This window comes from Gopherus flavomarginatus, chromosome 4 (genome assembly GCF_025201925.1).
Source record: "Gopherus flavomarginatus isolate rGopFla2 chromosome 4, rGopFla2.mat.asm, whole genome shotgun sequence".
Classification (NCBI taxonomy): domain Eukaryota; kingdom Metazoa; phylum Chordata; order Testudines; family Testudinidae; genus Gopherus; species Gopherus flavomarginatus.
Window position 1 is genome coordinate 185,885,585 of NC_066620.1, and position 18,433 is coordinate 185,904,017.

The window sequence follows — 18,433 nt, forward strand, 5'->3', positions numbered from 1 at the left end:
CGGGACTCGAGCTGGCAGCCAGCAGGGCTCTGGCAGGGTTCCAGCAACAAGCAACAGCAGTGACAGGCAATAGAGGGCCCCCTGCAAGGTTTCAGCAACAGGTGACAGATTCTTGAGGGGGTCCCTTCTCTGGGTTCCAGGGATGGGAAACAGCCTCACATGGGGAGAAATAGGGACACCTCAGGCAAGTGGTCACTCTGCAGCTCCCAGCCGCAACAGGTGGAGGGCCATCCCTTCCCTGCAGCTTCCAGCTGCCCTGGGCAGAGGGGGAACACCACAGGTCCCAGCCACCATGGTGGCAGGGGAAATCATGGAGCCACAGCAGCAAAAGTCAGACAGATCATGGCTTCCGTGAATTTTTGTTTGTTTATTGCCTGTGACCTGTCCGTGACTTTTACTAAAAATAACCATGACAAAATCTTAGCCTTAATCATAATGCAAATGCTCTAGTCGGCCAAATTAAAGTTGCACAGGCAATTCTAATTATGGTATTTTCTAAATATTGAATCCTTGACTTTGCAACCTTGATCATGTACTTTTAATGTAGTTTGTGTGTTATTTTCTAGATTTAAAAAAAAATTGGAAAAAACAAAAACAAAACTTCCATCACGTTGCATTATATTGACACCCACAGGGATCATCAGTGGTGTTGGAACCTTTAGATCCATTACACACACCTCTGCCACTTGAGCTAACAGAGTAACTGACAGAAGTAGAATTTTGTCATTCTCTGCTGCCCATCACTGGAGGGAGATGAGACACACTGTCAACTGATTTCACAGCTATTTTCTGGCAGCAGAGGAATTGAGAGACTAAGGATCCAGGGGTTCCATTCCAGGTTCTGGACTGGAGTGTGCACTAGTGAGTACAGACTCTTCTGCCCATCCCTCCCAAGACTGATCCCTTTTTTCATCCTCGCCAACCTGTTTCTGACTCAGTCCTCTTTTTCACCTTGTCCCAGTCCCATTTTCCTGGTGTACTCAGTCCCTATCTCCAGCCCTGTGGCTTCTCATCCTAGTTCCAGTCTTCTTACCCTTCCAGTCTTAGTCTCCCCCTCCTGGTTTACTGTCCAAATCCCAGTCTCCCACAATTCCCAGTTTATCTCCATAATGCCCAGTCTCCTTCTCCAGTCAGTCCCATCTTCCCTGCTCCCAGCTCCTCATCCAAGCGCTTTCTCCCCTCCTTCCCCACTCATTGGCTGCTAGTCTCCTTTTCTGGGCTCCTCATACCATCTCAGTGTTTCCCATCCTTTGCTTCTTATCCCAGTCTCTTTGCTGGCCAATTCCAGTTCTATTCCATCCCCCTAGTCCCTCGTCAGATCTGTTTCCCCTTCCCACCACTCATTTTCCACCCGCACCAGTTTCTACTCTCAAATCTTCCCCCTTCCCCTAGCTCCTCATATGATGTCAGTGTTTCCCCACTCCCAGTTCCTCTTTCCCCTCATCAGTTTCAATGTGTTCCCCGAAAACCTTCTATCAGTTTTCCATACCCAGACAGTCCAGGTTTCTCTTCCCTTCCCCCACTCCAGTCCCAGTTTCAGAAAACTTCTTATTCCAATCTACTCCTTTCCCTCCCTCCTTGTCTGGCGGTTGTCCTCTCTGCTTTTGAATCAGATGGCTTCCTCCTCCATGCTGCCTGGGTACCAGCAATGGATTTATTGAGAGCACAGGAACAACAGGCTCTCTGCCCTCAGTTCCAGTACATGGGCCCCACTCTGGCCAGAAGTAGTAACTACCAGGTAAGTCTGGTTAGGGCCCTGGGTTGTACGGAACATGCCCATGCTTTGAAAGCTGAGCTGTAATTGCTCTTGACAATGACACACGAGGTCAGGTCGCATATAAAAGTTGAAAGGTTGCTTTATGGGAATGGCGCATGTGCAGTCTGGTCAACCCTAGGAATTGAGAGAGGCTTGAAAATGCTCAGTGAGGACTGGATCTTTGGAGATTTTTAGCTCTTAAAGTGAAGTAAGGGTGAAGAAGTTAGTGGCACTAGTATGTGTCAACTGCGATTTTTCAGTCTTACACCTTGGCCAAACATGGGCAGATCTTCAAGAGTTCAGGAAGGCAAATCCCTGACACAAAGGCCACCCGCTTGCCAATTTTCACATCTCCATTTCAAAGCTTGGGAAACTGAGAACTTTTTTTAATAAAGGGCACCAGACTTTTTTTTTTTTTTTTTTTTTTTTAAACAGGCAAAACATGTTTTTCCCTACTCTCATTTTTGTAAATGGCTGAACCATTTTGGCTAAATTTTCCATGTGAGCTCACCCTGAGACAGACATCTGGCATGTAAAATTCCAGTATACATTATTAAAATTTAGCAAAGTTCTGAGCAAATAAAAACAGAATCTTATAATGAAAAGGGCTGGACAACCTTAACAGGTGATACTTTCAGTCCTCCTTATAATCAACCACTGAAAGCTTCACTGAGAGTCTAAATAGAATTTCAAGAACCTTTGTTAAGTATATTACCAAATAACATAACACCATTTCATATCATATTATGGCTCTTTTAATATTTTAAAAGTTATACTTTATTACCTGTAGATTGGCAAAGAAAATGATGTCTTGGGATGAAAATTAGATTAATGAAAACCCAAAATAGCTGTGCTAACCAACTAAGTACAAACACCCAGTACAGATCTTAATAAAATAAACACACGTATATAAACAGTAGACCTGCTTTAATTAACAGTGAAAGACATTTTAAAAAAGTCTGCCAATACTTCAAGATTTTAAATATAGGGGAAAGACTGATTGGTAAATATTGGCAACAGCTGACTTTTTAATAGCAGTTATTGGCAATTTATGTCATCACTAGAACCATACCTACCTCTCGTAGATGGTTTTTAAAGTAAGCTGATCTGGAACACCTTCAGTCTCTTCCAGATGCAATATGAGCCAGGATGTCCTGTATGGCCACTGCTCTGTAAGGTTGATCCAACTAGCCAGTCTATCCCAATTGAAAGTGATCTGATTAGCTCTCAATAAACGTCCTAAAAATACAAGAAGGGGGTGAGAAAGGAAGCAATTCTTTTAATTGCATGATCTTTTGTCACACTGTAACAGATGAAAATCATGTATTCTCCTAACAATAGAAGGTGGAAAAAGTTAGTAGATTAGTTCTATGGAGTTCAAATTTGTTTCATGTCACATGTAAAGGATACAATTTGGTAATCTAATAAAAAAATCCTACCAGATATCTGTCTATGTCTCAAAACCCACCACGACTATCAGCCTCTGATCGGCCAGGCACTGGATTACAATTACCAGCCTGTTACGAGTAAGAATTAATGAGCATTAGCAGAGTTGTGGGACAAAGTTTGTACAGTGCCTGACCAAAATTCTGCCCGATTCTAGCAACATTCTACAGCAATACGTTTATACTATACATTTCAGAACATTTTTAAAAATTTCATGATTTCATTCCAAGAGATTTTCTGTCTGTTTCCACCAGGAAGATATCACACATAGTTATAACAAATAGGTAGATAGTTGGTATCCTGAATAGTAAATCAAGAAAATCTCAACACTGGAAACAAAAGGCAGTACTTCATTAACAAGAAAGGCAAGGTTTGGGTTTACAAATATAGCATATTATTAAAGGCAGAAAAAGATCTAAAATCAGTTCATGTAGTCGACATTCTGATGAGAATAAATGTGACAACAGGTTTCTTTACTAAGATGAATCCTGATTTGCATGTGCTGATGAAAGAGTATTCAGTTAACACTTTCAGAATACTGTCAAACTTCTAAATCACAGGTAACAAGGTTTTGCATGAATTTTTGATGCAAGTTCACATTTAAGACTCTGCCTTCTGCAAAACACACATTGTGAATCCATTCTACTTATGAATCTCACACTTTAATAATGTATTCCTATTGTGTCCACTTTCTTTGCATTTGTGTTGTGGTTGTATTTTTGTTGAAGTAGCATTACTAAGATTGTTAAGGTGGTTCATAATTTATCACTCAAAGATCTGATTATGATGTTTGTAGTTAAATTATATTAGTGTACACAAAGATCTCATGGTTATAAATTTTATAGTTTTAGTTTTTACTCTTGGGGGGAATTCTGTGCATCTGCAGAAGCACAGAATTCCTCTGTCTCACATAATTTTGTATTTTCCTGAATAAAACACATTTTGCCTAAGAAATGCAGTTCCACCTTTTGCCCATCAAAGACCACTGTGGCACCAAAACAGCTGGCTGCATTCATGCCAGCTGTTCCGGAGCCACAGTGGCCTATGGTGGACAAAATGAGGAACTGCAGCACTTCTTAGACAAAATGTATTTTATACATGAAAATACAAAATTCTATGGCCAGTGCTGCAGAATTCCCCCAGAAGTAGAAGTTCATCACAGCACCCTGCCCACAGAGCCAGGTTAGGACACAGTGGCGCACACAGGGCTGCTGGGGAGTCACAGACTGGAGTTCAGAATGTCTTGGGGGGAGGGGGGTACAGACTGGCACATGGGCTCAGGAGCTGAGGAGTGACAGCATTGAGCCTAGGGGTGGGGAAGAGGGGTTGCAGAGATCCATGGGGGTGGGGGTTTCAGGGGCAGGGGCAGACATGTCTAACTGAATGGGAGAGCCTTGGGGTCAGCTAGGGTCTGCATGAGGGAGGCTTTACAAAGCTCTAACAATCCCCTCCTCCCCCCCAAAAAAACCTCCTCCCACCCACACCCAACACCCTCTAGATTCACTCCTAAGCTCCTTCCCTCTCCCTCAGCTCCTCCATTACCCCCGACTCCTCCAAGCCTTTGCACTGCTTCTGACCAGTGCAGAAAATACAGTTCTGTATTGTAATTTAAATGAATCACACACACAAAGTTCTGTATTAATAAGTCTAGTAAGGAATCTATTCATCAAAAAAATTACCAGAAGCTTTTTTTTTTTAAGTCTGTATTGTTACAGACATACTTGCTGACAGATATTTTGAAATAAATTACCAAAATAATTGAAACTGGCATGATTATATTGCGTTATTTTGACAAATAAAATATGCAGAATTTAAATTTTTTTGGTACAGAGTTTTTAATTTTTGGTGCAGAATTCCCCCAGGAGTAAGTTTCATACCTGGTGTCATATATCCACTGTATGTGCGCTATGGCCCAGCTTTTAAACAATCCCTTGGAGGAACCCCTTCAAAGTGCCAGACTCCAAAGGGCTCCCACTTTTCTTTAAGGGTAGGCCAATCAGCCATCACGTCCTAGGCTGAGACCCTAAGCTCTAGTACACTTGTTTCACACCACGAGCTCTGAACAGCAGGACCAACTGAGACAGACACCTGTTTACTTTCTGCCCTCTTTACAGATCCATTTACTTCAGCAATTTTTGGCTCTGAATAACTGATTTTAATGAGATTATAAAATATTGCTTTTTTAGAAAATTGCCTTTGTAGACAGGTTGCTAATGTCAGTATTCCATTGCATAGAAATGAAATGCAATATAGCCTTAACCTTTTTTGAAAACTATTGGGAAATGGTGAATATTAAGTATTTACAAATGTTGACTTTCATATGGTTTTTACTGCTTAAATAGATTTTTGATAGTATTTAGCATAAATATTTAATATACAAATATGAGTTCATTAGGTAGTGTTGGCAGGATAAAAATAGGAAAATTAAAAATTGCGGATGCGTCAAACTACCAGGACAGTTTTTGGGCGCTGGCAGACAGGCACAGCTCCTGGTGTGCAGATTACTGGAGTAGTTTCCTATTCATAACAGAATCCTTCTATAAAAAAAACTGCTCCTAATTTTAAATTTGTCAGATCAAGTTAGTTGGGAACATGTTGAATTTCCAAATAAAATTAAATTACACAAATTTTCTTTGCTCTCATCAGACAAGCTTTTCAGGTTTTTGCTTGTAGATTCTCTTGTTTACAATCTAATTGGTTCAACAGAAATGTTACATTAATTATTGTGTGTTAAGATACATAGAATCATGAAATCATAGAAAAGTAGGGCTGGAAGAGACCACCAGAGGCTATCAAGTTCAGCCCACTGCACTAAGGCCAGGCCAAGTAATACATAGGCCATCCCTGACAGGTGTTTGTCCAATCTGTTCTTTAAAACCTCCAATGGTAGGGACTCTACAACCTCCCTTGGAAGCATATTCAAGAACTTAAGTACCCATGTAGTTTGAAAGATTTTCCTAATATCTAACCTAAATCTTCTTTGCAGCAGATTAAGTTGATTACTTCTTGTCCTATCTTTAGTGGACACAGAATCATAGGACTGGAAGGGACCTCGAGAAGCTTTCTAGTCCAATGGTTCTCAACCAGGGGTATGCAGAGGTCTTTCAGGGAGTACATCAACTCATCTAAATATTTGCCTAGTTTTTCCATAGGCTACAGAAGAAGTACTAGCAAAGTCAGCACAAAATAAAATTGCATACAATTATGCTTCATATACTATATACTAAATTTAAGTACAATATTTATATTTCAATTGTTGTATTTTATAATTATTTGGTAAAAAGGAAAAAGGAAGCAATTTTTCAGTAATAGTGTGTTGTGACACTTTTGTACTATAAGTCTGATTTTGTAAGCAAGTAGTTTTTAAGTGAGATGAAATTTGGGGTACGTACTCCTGACTCTAGAGATTAAATAGGCTACAGCATCTGCTGCTTGAAGGGATGTCCTGGCCAGTAACGGTCCCTCCGCAATGATGGCCTGAAATTACTTTCTTTGCTGTGGCAGAAGGTGCTCAATAAAAGCAGTAAATTTCTCGAAGTTTGTGTAATTGTATTTTGCCATGACTGCCTTGTAATTTGCAATCCAAAATTGTAGGGTTGCAGATGAGTAAACTTCCATCAAAAAAGGTCCAGAAGCTTCTCTGGTCTTTGTCATTTGGGATTGGCTTGGTATGGTGTTCCTTCCCCTGTTCATTCAGCACATCCATCACCAAACATGTAAGTGGGGGGCGAGAGAATAAAGGGAGCGCTTCGTCATCAGTAGCCTCAGTTTAATTTCCCAGTTTCACCTTGCCTGGGATTTAAGGGCCAGACAGAAGTTACACTTTTGAGGAATGCGTAACCGCTGCTAACTAGGATGTCCTCCCAGCAAGTCAGGCAGCATTTGAACCCCAGGGAGCCGGATATGCCCTTCCAAAGACGGCAAGCTTCCCTAGAGGGGAGAGGAATAAATCTAATTTTCTCAACCACCAAACTAATCTAACTAGCAAGCAAACTATCTAAAACTAAATTAGCAACTAAAAGAACAAATCTTTTAGTGTGGCATGCTCAAGCTCCATCTCAGGCTGAAGCAGCTGAGAAGAAACTGAGGGAGGCTCACTCACACACAGTCCTATATAATCTCAGTGTGGGGCAGAAGGCTGCGCAAGGCACATGCACGAGCCAAAAGGACACTGCCAGTGCAAATTTCCATTTGAAGGCATGTGGGGCACACGTAGACCTGGAATGCAGCATTCTTAGGGGCACTACTCAAAGAACATCTATTCCCTTCTCAACTAAAGGCTGCAGCTTCAGGTTCTAGTCTTCAATGATGTTGTATTCCACTTGTCCCCTCAAACATATGGACATAAAAGCCAAGAATTAAGAATAACACAAAAACTTTGAGGCCTTCTTTATATATCACAAAAAACCTTTTTTGTTTGTTATTTTTGCCTTGCAGTTCACCTTAAGGTAATAGCTATGTAATCATTTTTCATTACACCATATTGTAGAATCTGGAAATATATTTAATGTAGGGCTGGAAGTGACCTTGAGAAGTCATCCAGTCCAGCCCCCTACACTGTGGCAGGGCAAGTAAATGTAGACCATCCCTGACAGGGGTTTGTCCAACTTGTTTTTAAAAGCTTCCAATGATGGGAACCCAGGACCTCCCTTGGAAACCTATTCCAGAGCTTAACTACCCTGATACTTAGAAAGTTTTTCCTAAAATCTAATCCAAAACTCCCTTGCTGAAGATTAAGCTCATTACTACTTGTCCTACCCTCAATGGACATTCAGAACAACTGATCACTGTCCTTTTTATAACAGCCTTTAACATATTGGAAGACCATTATCAGGTCCCACTCCCTCAGTCTTCTTTCCTCAAGACTAAATAGGCACATTTTTTTTAAACCTTTCCTAGTATGTTAGGTTTCCTAAATCTTTTATAATTTTTATTGCTCTCCTCTGGATTCTTTCCATTTTATCCACATCTTTCCTAAACTGAGGTGCCCAGAATTAGAGACAGAACTCCAGCAGGGGACTCATCAATACCAAGTACAGCAGGACAATTACCTCCTGTGTCTTACAACAATCCTGTTAATACTCTCCCGGAATCATATTAGCCTTTTTTGCAGCTGCATCACATTGATGACTCATATTCAGTTTGTGGTCCCTACAACCCCCATATCCTTTTCAGTAGTATTACCATCTGGACAGTTATTCCCCATTTTGTAGTTGTGCATTTCATTTTCCCTTTCTAAGTGAAGTACTTCACACTTGTCTTTATTGAATTTCATCTTCCTGAATTCACACCAATTTTCCAATTCTTCAAGGTCATTTTAAATTTTCAACTTGTCCTCCAAAGTGCTTGCAACCCCTCTCATTTGGTGCCATCTACACATTTTATAAGCACTCTCTATTCCATTAACCAAGTCATTAATGAAAATACTGAATAGTACCCAGGACTGACCCCTGCGGGATCCCAGTAGATACGCTCTCCCATTTTGGAGTATCCATAGCTTATTTTAAATTTTTACACAGTCCTTTTCTGTGATTTTTTTTGTACTAATACTACTGAAAGTATGCACCTCAGTGTGTTGCACCATTTCGGAGAGCATACTACAATTCTGACCAATCACCATACCATACTCCTTAGAGTGAACAATGAACACGTCATATTCACCTGTCACAGAAACAATATTGAGTAATCTTCTCATGGTCTGAGGACTGATATCACTGAACCAGTCCTCTGTAACCAGAAGCTTGGTCAGATCAAAAGACATCTGGCGTGTAATAGTCCGCTGCATCTGTCGCCTTCGGTAAGTATCCTGACAAATTAAAAAAACAAAATCATGGTTAGTTTCTCCAAATTGTATTTATTATATTGAAAAAAAACCTTCCTGGCCAGGGGTATCCTTTTATGATTTTGTGGCCCAAAAAACTCTGCCAAAGATTGATAATTTGCAAGCAATTTGGAACAGTGATTTAGATATGGAACTATCTCCAAATCAATGAAATATAATTGTATCTAATGTTTAAAAAGCAACCATAGACCTGAGACGATGGCTTATTCACCAAAATACACTTTCAAATATATTGGTCCCCAAATAGCTTAATAGTAATGGCCCTCATAAATACTGGCCATTGTTGGAAATGTAAGTTCTTTGTTGCTACATTAGCTCATGGGTTTTCAGAGTGTCCTTGAACAAGAATTTTCTCATATGAGATGGATCAAAGGAACAGTTTGATACTGATTCTAAGTTGGAGACCATCCCCTTAGGTTTCATTTTTCGATATATTACTGCTACCTGGCAGTTACCTGGTAACAAGGTGGCATGGTTCCATCATGCAGCTTTGGTCACTAAAAAAATTAAACCTGAAAAAATGGAAAAGTTGATCCCCAATTAATACTGATGCCTGCCCTGGTGACATTGCTGACCTCACGGCTAACAAATGACTGGAATTCCGCAGGAAGAGAATGCCTGAAAAATTCCAAGCAATTTCAGCTGATTTTTTAGCAGCCTATGATAACATAGAGACTCTAAAAACAATTTTGTCGTTTCACCTCCCCTCCCTTTTTCCTAATTCTCTTTATTTATTTTCTGTATTGTGATGAATCTGGCATTTTGGTATATTTGTTGTATTTGGAAAAATTAATAAAAAGTTATAAATATGAAAAAACTGATATAGGAGGCAGAAGACTGACAGCAACACAGTACCGTGCTAGTAGTTTATTTTTGCTTTTGTGGTTAAGGAAATAAAAAGTCCCTTTCTTTCTTTGCAAATGGGATAGAAGGACTCTGCTCATGTGTGGAGAGCAGCAAAGGGAAGAAGTTACTCACTTCGTGCAGTAACGATTGTTCTTCAAGAGGAGTGTCCCTATGGGTGTTCCACTGTAGATATGCTTGTGTCCCTGCACTGCTGATCGGAGAACTTTGGCAGCAGTGTCCATTAGACCCACACATGTGCGGTCTCTCCTTGTGCCCCGCCACGAGGCTAGCTAGCACACATGGGCTAACTCTTACTTACTTCTCTACCACTGAGTCAGAGAGAAAAATTCAGAAGTAGAGGGGAGGACGGTGGGTTGTGTGGCACCCACAGGCACACACATCTCAAAGAGCCATCGTTACTGCAAAAGATAACAACTACTTATTCTTCGAGTAGTCTCCCTATGGGTGCTCCACTGCAGGTGACTCCCGAACAATATCCCTACTGGAGGGTTGGGAATTCAGAGTCAGGTCAGTTGCAGATGACAATACTGTCACCATCCTACGGATTTCTGAGATAGCGACATTCCTGAAGAAGGCACCAGATGAGGAGATCGACCTTGTGGAGTGTGTGCAAATACTCTCTGGAGGGGTCATGTTGTGAACCTGAAAATAGTGTCTAATGCAGTTTGAGACCTATTTGGAGAGTATCTGGGCTCATATTGCCAAGCTCTTGGATCTTTCTGCAATAGAAAGGAAAAGCTTAGGAGATTTCCTAAAAGCCTTGTCCTGCCCAGGTAGAAGGCTAGGGCTCTTCTGATATCTAGTGTGTGTAATATAGCCTCCCCGTTGTTGTAGTGAGGCTCAGGTAGAAAATTGGAAGGTGAATCAATTGGTCCATGTGGAATGGGGAAGTTACCTTAGGGATGAATTTTGGATGTGGCCTAAGCATAACCTTGTCCTGAAAGAATATTGTGTAGGGAGAGTGTGCCATCAGAACCATTATGTCTCCTGTTCTCCTAGCTGAGGTGATTGCTATTAGGAAGGCTGTTTTCACTGATAGGTATGTAAGCTAACATGGGTTCGAAGGGAAGTCTAGTCAGGCCTTTCAACACCAGGTTTAGATCCCATGTGGGGGTAGGATATTGGGGCTGTGAAAAAAGCCAACTCAAGCAATCATTTAGTGGTTGGCTATGATAGCACTGAGTATTCTTTTACTTGTCGATGAAAGGCTGCTACATCCGCTAGGTGGATCCAGAGAGAACTGAGATAATACTTATCTTTTTAGACTCAGTACATAATCTAGGACCTTTGGAAGAGTTGCGGATGTCATGGAGATTTGTTGGAAAGTACACCAAATCTGGAACCTGGACCATTTTTGCAGGTAAGTATGATGTGTCGAGGACCTTCGACTGTGTAGCAATACCTCTTGTACCTCCTGCAAGCAGGAGCTCTCTATGCACTTGAACCATGAAGGATCCATGCCTTGAGGTGAACAATCCCCAGGTTTGGATGTAGAGTGCGTCCTTCGTTCTGCAACAGGAGGTATGGAGTGGATTGGAAAGGAAAGAGATCTGTGGGCACACCACAGGTTGTGACAGGTAAGGGTACCAAGTCTGTGTTGGCCAAGTGGGAGCAATCAGTATGATGTGTGCTTCTTCTCTTTTTGGTTTTTAACAGGACTTTCAACTGTAAGGGAAATGGAGGAAAGGTGCAGAGAAGGTCTCTGTCCAGGGAAGGAGAGTATTGACCAGGGAGTCTTGCCCCATCCCTGATCTGGACCAGTAACGTGGACATTTCTTGTTCAAGTAAGTGGCAAACAGGTCTGTGGTCAGTGTCCCCCACCGCCTGAATAGGTCATGGAGTACAGCTGGGTTTATCTCCCATTCGTGGTCGTGTGGGAACTTGCGACTGACGCTATCCACTACCAAGTTTTGCGTGCTCAGAAGGTAAGCTGCGACTAGCATAACATCGTGGGAGAAGCACCAGTTCCATAGTTTTATTGCTTCTGCATAGAGGGATCTGGCTCCCCTTTTTTGGTTTATGGAATACATATATGCTATATTGTCAGTTAAGACTCATGTGTGATCCTTTGATCGGCGGGAGGAAATGGACAAAGGCATTCCTGACCACCCTGAGCTTGAGGAGGATGTGAAGGGATATCTCCATGGATGACAACTTGCCTTGTGTTGTGAGGTCATTTAGATGTGTGCCTCATCCTATGAAGTATGTGTCAGTACTGAGAAACAACGTCCAGGGGTGGACTAAGAATATTCTGGTCTGCAACAAGTCAAGGTCGGAGTCTATGAATTCCAGGTGTTGTACTGAAGTGAGGGCTGATTTCTGGGCCCAGCTCTGAACAAGTCTATTGTGGATTTGGTAACTCAGCAAGCTTCTTGAAAGGACAGGGCTGTGAGGAGACAATTGTTCAGGTAGAGGTAAATCATGATTCCTTGGAAGTATAGGTACACAGCCACTACTGAGAGGTCCTTGGAGAATACTCTCAGAGCTGATAGCCCACAGCGGAGTACGCTGTACTGACAGTGGTCTTGTCTCAGGGTAAATCTAAGCAACCGTCTGTGGGATGGTAGGATTACAATATGGAAGTAGGCATCCTGAAGGTCAAAGGCCAAAAATCAGTATTCTGGTTCCAAATGCTGGAATAATCATAGAGTGATTTTTTGAATTTTTGAGCTTTGCTAAACTTGTTGAGTGCTCCGAGATCTAGCATGGGTCTCCAACCTCCCTTCCTCTTGAGTATTATGAAATAAGAAGAGTAAAAACTTTTGCCTCATAGATGTTGAGGTACTAGTTCTATGGCTCCTAACTGGAGAAGACAATCTCTCTCTGCTGTAGTAAACTCTCATAAGGGGGTCGCTGAAAAGGGATAGAGAAGGGTTTTACAGAGGGGTGAGGAAGGTAAAGTGGATGGAATATGCATTATGAAAGATTTCCAGGATCCATCAATCCAATGTTATCCATTCCCAAGTGCTGCGGAACATTCCAAGATGGTAGCCAAATGAGTAGGAAGAGTTGGTCAGCTGTAGCAGTTGGGAGGAGTGGCCTGCTGATGCCTCGACCAATACACCAAAATCAGTGTCTGGAGGTGGATGGTTGTGACGTGAAAGACAATGGGCCAGATGGTTTACGCCTGGGTAACAGATTTCTTTCTCTGAGGTTCATAACAGCACTGAGTCATGTATTGGGAGATGCGTGGTTTGTGCTGGGACTGCAGACTGAATTCTCTCTTTTCTCTGGGCGTGTAGATCCCTAACGAGCAGGCAGTAGCCCTTGAATATTTAATGGTATGAAGAGAGGTGTCAGTCTTCTCCGCGAAGAGTGTGGAGCCTTGAAAGAGAAGGTCTTTGACAGTCAACTACAGCTATTTAGGGAAACCTGAAAGATGCAACTATGGCACAGTCGCATAACCACTACCGTGGAGATGAACTGGGTCAGGGTTGGCTGCACTGAAGGCAGACTTTAGTGCTGTTTTGCCTACTAGATCTCCCTCCTGGATGACAGCTTTGAACTGGTCAAGCTGTGACTCAGGAAGCTAATCAATAAAGTTGCTAAGTTTCCAATAGTTGACAGCCATATTTTGCCATTAAGGCTTGATAATTATTGATTCGAAACTGTACTGTGGCCAAGGAACAGGCTTTCATCTCAAAGAGGTCCAAGCATTTCCAATTCAATTCATAGGGATGCACCTCATTTGGTGTTGACAACCCTAAGAGTTTAATGCACAGATGACAACAAAGTTGTGGGGAAGCTGGGAGAAGAGGAATTCTGTCTCCCCACCAGGCATAATTTTTTTTTTTAAATCAGCCCACTTACAAATAGATGTCACTGATCCTGCCATCTGCCATATGGTTTTTGAGGGGTCCAGGAGAGCCTCATTAATGGGAAGGGCTATTTTAGAGGATGAGGAGGAGTGTAATACATCAAGTTTATGATGGGTGTCCTTAACTTTCTCCAAGGGAATCTGCAGTGTATCTGCAACTCTCTTTGCCAAGGCCTAGAAAAGTTATAAGATTTCAGCTAAGGACACTGGTGGAGGCGTGATGGCCTCATCTGGGGAGGAGGAAGATATGTTGGCCCTCTGAGTCACCTCTTCCTCAGTACGGGCAAGATTTCTGACTCCTCCTGTTCCTCCACAATCTTCTCTAGAGGTTCCCAGGTTCTAGATGCCATGGCCAAGGAGGCATGTGTCAGGGGTTCACGGGCAAAACTGGAAGCCCGAGAAACGTGGGTGATATGTAGGCCAAGGATCCCAGTATAGCCAATGGGCCAGTGGAATAAAACCGGGTGGTGGTACCCATGATTGGCGTACCAATGTGGTGGTAGGGTTGTCTGAGGGTATGCTCAGGAGGCCTCTTGGTAGAGGGCAACATAGGGAGCATGAAAGGAATAGTGGGAAACAGCCTCCTCTGGCTCGCTGTCTGCGTCTGCACTGTAGAGGGGAGGTGTGTGGAGAAGACTTGGTGCTGAGGTCCCAGTATCAAGAAGAGAAGATTCCAGTACGTCAGATACCTGGAGCTCTTGAGTGCTGGAATTCTGGAGTTGCTGATCGTCCCTGGTACCAATGGAGTCAGAAATCTTGCCCGCACTGAACGCCCCGGTGCTGGATGGAGCATTGATGACAGCGCTAATGGTACAGCATGTTGTTATTTGAGTGCTGGCTCCTATCCTTCTCCGTTGACTCGGTGCCTATGCCCATCGGGTCTTCAGGAGTGTCAATGGTACCTGCTATTACATATCTTCCTGAGCCGACGGTACCAAGCATGCTGGAGATTTTTTAAGGTTGACTTGGGGCTCAATCTGCGAACTTCCCACTCTCTTTTTTGATGATTTACAAAAGGGGTCTGATGCTGATTTCTTCGACTCACAGTCCTTGGATGTTGAGGGCTGTGGAGAAGACTCATGTCTGCCAGGTGAATCTCAGCACAGGTCTGAGGTGAGACTGGAGGCTGCTTCCATGAAGATGATCTTTTGTCTCAACATCCTGTCCTTTCGAGACCTGGGTCTGAGTAGCTGGCAGAGACCACACTTCTGTGGATGCGGCCTTCCCCAAAGTAGTGTATGCATCAGGATTGCTTGTCTGCTACAGGGATGGCCCCTTTGCAGAAGAGGCACTTCTTGAACCCTGGTGAACCAGGCATACCCTGTTGTGGCAAGGATCCCCAACAAAAAAAAAAGGGGGGGGGAAGTCTTGTTTCTTTTGTTTTGTTCGGGAAGAAAAAAGAGGAAAAAAACTAGAACTAAGACTGGGGAGACTAACTACAGAAATGTTTAAGCAACAAATGGTCGCAAACAGACTGCTAATCTCTAGCCAAGGGCAGCTGAAAAGGAACTGAAGATGGGTAGCCTCATGGCGGGGCACAAGGAGAAACAGCACATGTGCGGTCCTAATGGACACTGATACCGAAGTTCTCTAATAAGCAATGCACGGACACAAGCACTCCTACAGTCGTGCATCCATAGGGACACTATTCGAAGAAGAACCAGTTTTACACGAGCTGTTTATCTCTACCGGATGTAGAGATTATAACCTTATTTCTCCTTGTCCAGAAGTGCAGAGACTACAGAGAAGCTCTGGACAGAACAAGTAGAGAAGTCAAAGCTGTGCATCCACATTGTTCCAGGCTACTCTACTTGCTGGAGTCCTGCCCCTGAAGCACCAACCAGTGACCATGAAAGGTCAGGCTACAAAAAGGGATCTACAAAGTCAAATATGGATCTAGGTCTGAGTTATTTAAAAATTTTTACCATTTTTCTTGTGGCTCATCCCATTGAGATTACCTTGAGGCACTCCAGCTAACAGCCCCTAGATTTAAGTTAACTGCGATTAATTGGCAGCCGTAACTCAAATGATTAACTCAAAAAGATTAATCACAGTTAATTGCAGTTTTAATCACACTGTTAAACAATAGAATACCAGTTGAAATTTATTAAATATTTTGGATGCTTTTCTACATTTTCATATATATTGTATTCTGCATTGTCACTGAAATCAAAGTGTATATTATTTTTTATTACAAATATTTGAACTGTAAAAATGATAAACAAAAGAAATAGTATTTGTCAATTCACCTCATACAAGTACTGTAGTCCAATCTTCGTGAAAGTGCAACTTAAAAATTTCGAATTTTTTTTTGTTCAAGCATCTGGCACGTAAATATCATGCGATGCCGACTACAACAGTGCCATGCGAACGCCTGTTCTCACTTTCAGGTGACATTGTAAACAAAAAGCGGGCAGCATTATCTCCTACAAATGTAAACAAACTTGTTTGTCTTAGCGATTCGCTGAACAAGGACGACTGACTTTCAGGCTCTGAAGTTTTAGATTGTTTTATTTTTTAATGCTTTTTTTTTTTTAACATAATTCTACATTTGTAGGGTCTACTTTCATGATAGAGATAGCAGTACAGTATTTCTATTAGGTGAATTGAAAAATACTATTTCTTTTGTTTTTTTACAGTGCAAATACTTGTAATAAAAAATAAAGGGAGCACTGGCACACTTTGTATTCTGTGTTGTAACTGAAATCAATATATTTGAAAATGTAGAAAACATCGGAAAATATTTAAATAAATGATATTCTATTATTAACAGAGCAATTAATTTTTTTAATTGGTTGACAGCCCTAATTTAAATGTTTGTGGAACAGCTGTCCCCATGATTGGATAGACTCTGAAATGTGCTTCTCAGTTGCTCTGCCCAAGACTGAGTTTGCGGACATTCAAGTCGGGCTTTTTATTAATGGATGATTTTTGTTGATTTCAAGGAGAAGGTTTGATGTGCCTTTGAAGGTGATATTGTGTAAAACTGTTCTCGAATTACCATCATTAAATAAAAAATAGATACAAATATCTCTTTTTTTTATGCTACTGTCTTTCTCACCCGTCTATTAAGAGCAGTTTTGCTGCCAAGTTTGGTCATCTCTCCAAGGCTATTCTGAGAAACTCTTCTGTCAACTTCTTCATGTATTCCTAAAGAATGACATTTTCTCCATTAAAAAACATTTCACTCTTCCATTTCATCTGCTTATTCCATTGTAAAATGTATAAAAATTACCAACTATTCGCAAAAGATGTTATTAAAAAAGCTAAAGATTAATGGTTTCAAGATTACTTATTTTATAACCTTGCTATAGTCTCCTTGCAATATAAACGTACCTGAAGTATCTGTATGTGGAATATCTCCATTGGTAGTTGAAGCTACCATCAGCTTTTTTGCACTACTGAGCCCACGACTATTAAGAAAAACAGGCAAATGAACTATATTTCTCATGTAATCATGTCCATTTATGTTTGAATCACGTAACACACTATTGAGGTTCTGGTTAATTGCCTTTATAATAATATGTGGGTCACTTGCAAAAATGGCAATAAATGGCCCTTTTGAAAACAGGACTCGTACCTGTAGAAAGAAAAAAAGGTAGATTGTAAATTTTTTTTTACTGTGTGCCATTAAACATTCTTGTAGTCAAAATTTTATATTTATTTTGTTCTGATGAGTTGAATAGAAAAACTATATGGAACACAACATATTTTTTCTACTACATATACTGTCAGAAGTCATCATATTAAATAGTACAATGAAAATAATATGCTTGATATACCACAAAAATTAATACCAAATTTTTAACTCCTGAAAACTTTTCAGATAAAATAGCCTTTTAATTTATATAAATTTTAGTTGAGAAGTTTGAAAAAACTTTTCAACCAAAAAAACTAAGCTCAAGATGACACTAATTCATAGCACCTTAGATCTCAAAGCACTTCACTATCATTAAGAGGTTATTCTCAACACTTCCGGGAGCAGAACTTTGGCTAGTGTAAACAGCTGCAGGTTCTACTGAAGCTAGGACAATTTACATAAGCTGAGGATCTGTTCCCTGGGACGTAGGCAAAAATCATCTCTGCAAAACAACAACTCACTGTGTCAAGCATCTGTAGAACTTTGTCTTGTTCACAAGCATCCAATCCATCAATAATTACGACAAGTCTTGTCTGATTCTGAGTGAAGCTATCAATAGTTTTTGCCATTTTAGCCATCAGTTCCACTTCACACTTCAGAACCTACAAAAGTTTAAAAAAAGCCAAAAAAAACAAAAAAAACCCATCTTTCATTATTAAAAGAAAGAATAGAAGCTATATAGTGGAAATATGAAGAAAACTTTTTAGAAATTGGGGCAAAGGCTTTCTAAGTGCAATATTAGTTTTAATGAAGTTTTATATACTTTCTTTAATGTCATTCTTTTTTAAAATGATCTATCCCAACAAAATTTTATTATTATTAACTAATACTTTTAATTACTGAAAAGGGAAAAGAAAAATACAATGCAATTAAAAAAGAAATCAGTTAAATATCTGTTTTTTCATAGTTATTTATTTTAATCAGGATTTTTTTCTTCCTTAAACTGAGTTTAAGAGGGCTGTTCTGAAAGGATGCATATTTTTAATTTTTGTAGTTTTGGTCTAGTCACAGACAGTCATAAGTTAATATCACCTTAGGTTCATTTAACAGTGATAAATTAATACA

General features: G+C 40.9%; 1 protein-coding gene across 4 annotated transcripts in view; it reads right to left on the reverse strand.

The window, feature by feature from the left end:
- KIDINS220 (kinase D interacting substrate 220) overlaps window positions 1–18,433 on the reverse strand; it is a 176,417-nt gene that overhangs the window by 98,651 nt on the left and 59,333 nt on the right. For all 4 annotated transcript variants that reach the window (XM_050950541.1, XM_050950540.1, XM_050950543.1 and 1 more), the window contains exons 18-22: window positions 17,830–17,970; window positions 17,065–17,308; window positions 16,790–16,878; window positions 8,864–9,008; window positions 2,833–2,995 (exon numbers count right to left, since the gene is read on the reverse strand). In XM_050950541.1, the coding sequence (XP_050806498.1) occupies window positions 2,833–2,995; window positions 8,864–9,008; window positions 16,790–16,878; window positions 17,065–17,308; window positions 17,830–17,970 (782 nt within the window). The remainder of the gene's footprint in view (window positions 1–2,832; window positions 2,996–8,863; window positions 9,009–16,789; window positions 16,879–17,064; window positions 17,309–17,829; window positions 17,971–18,433) is intronic.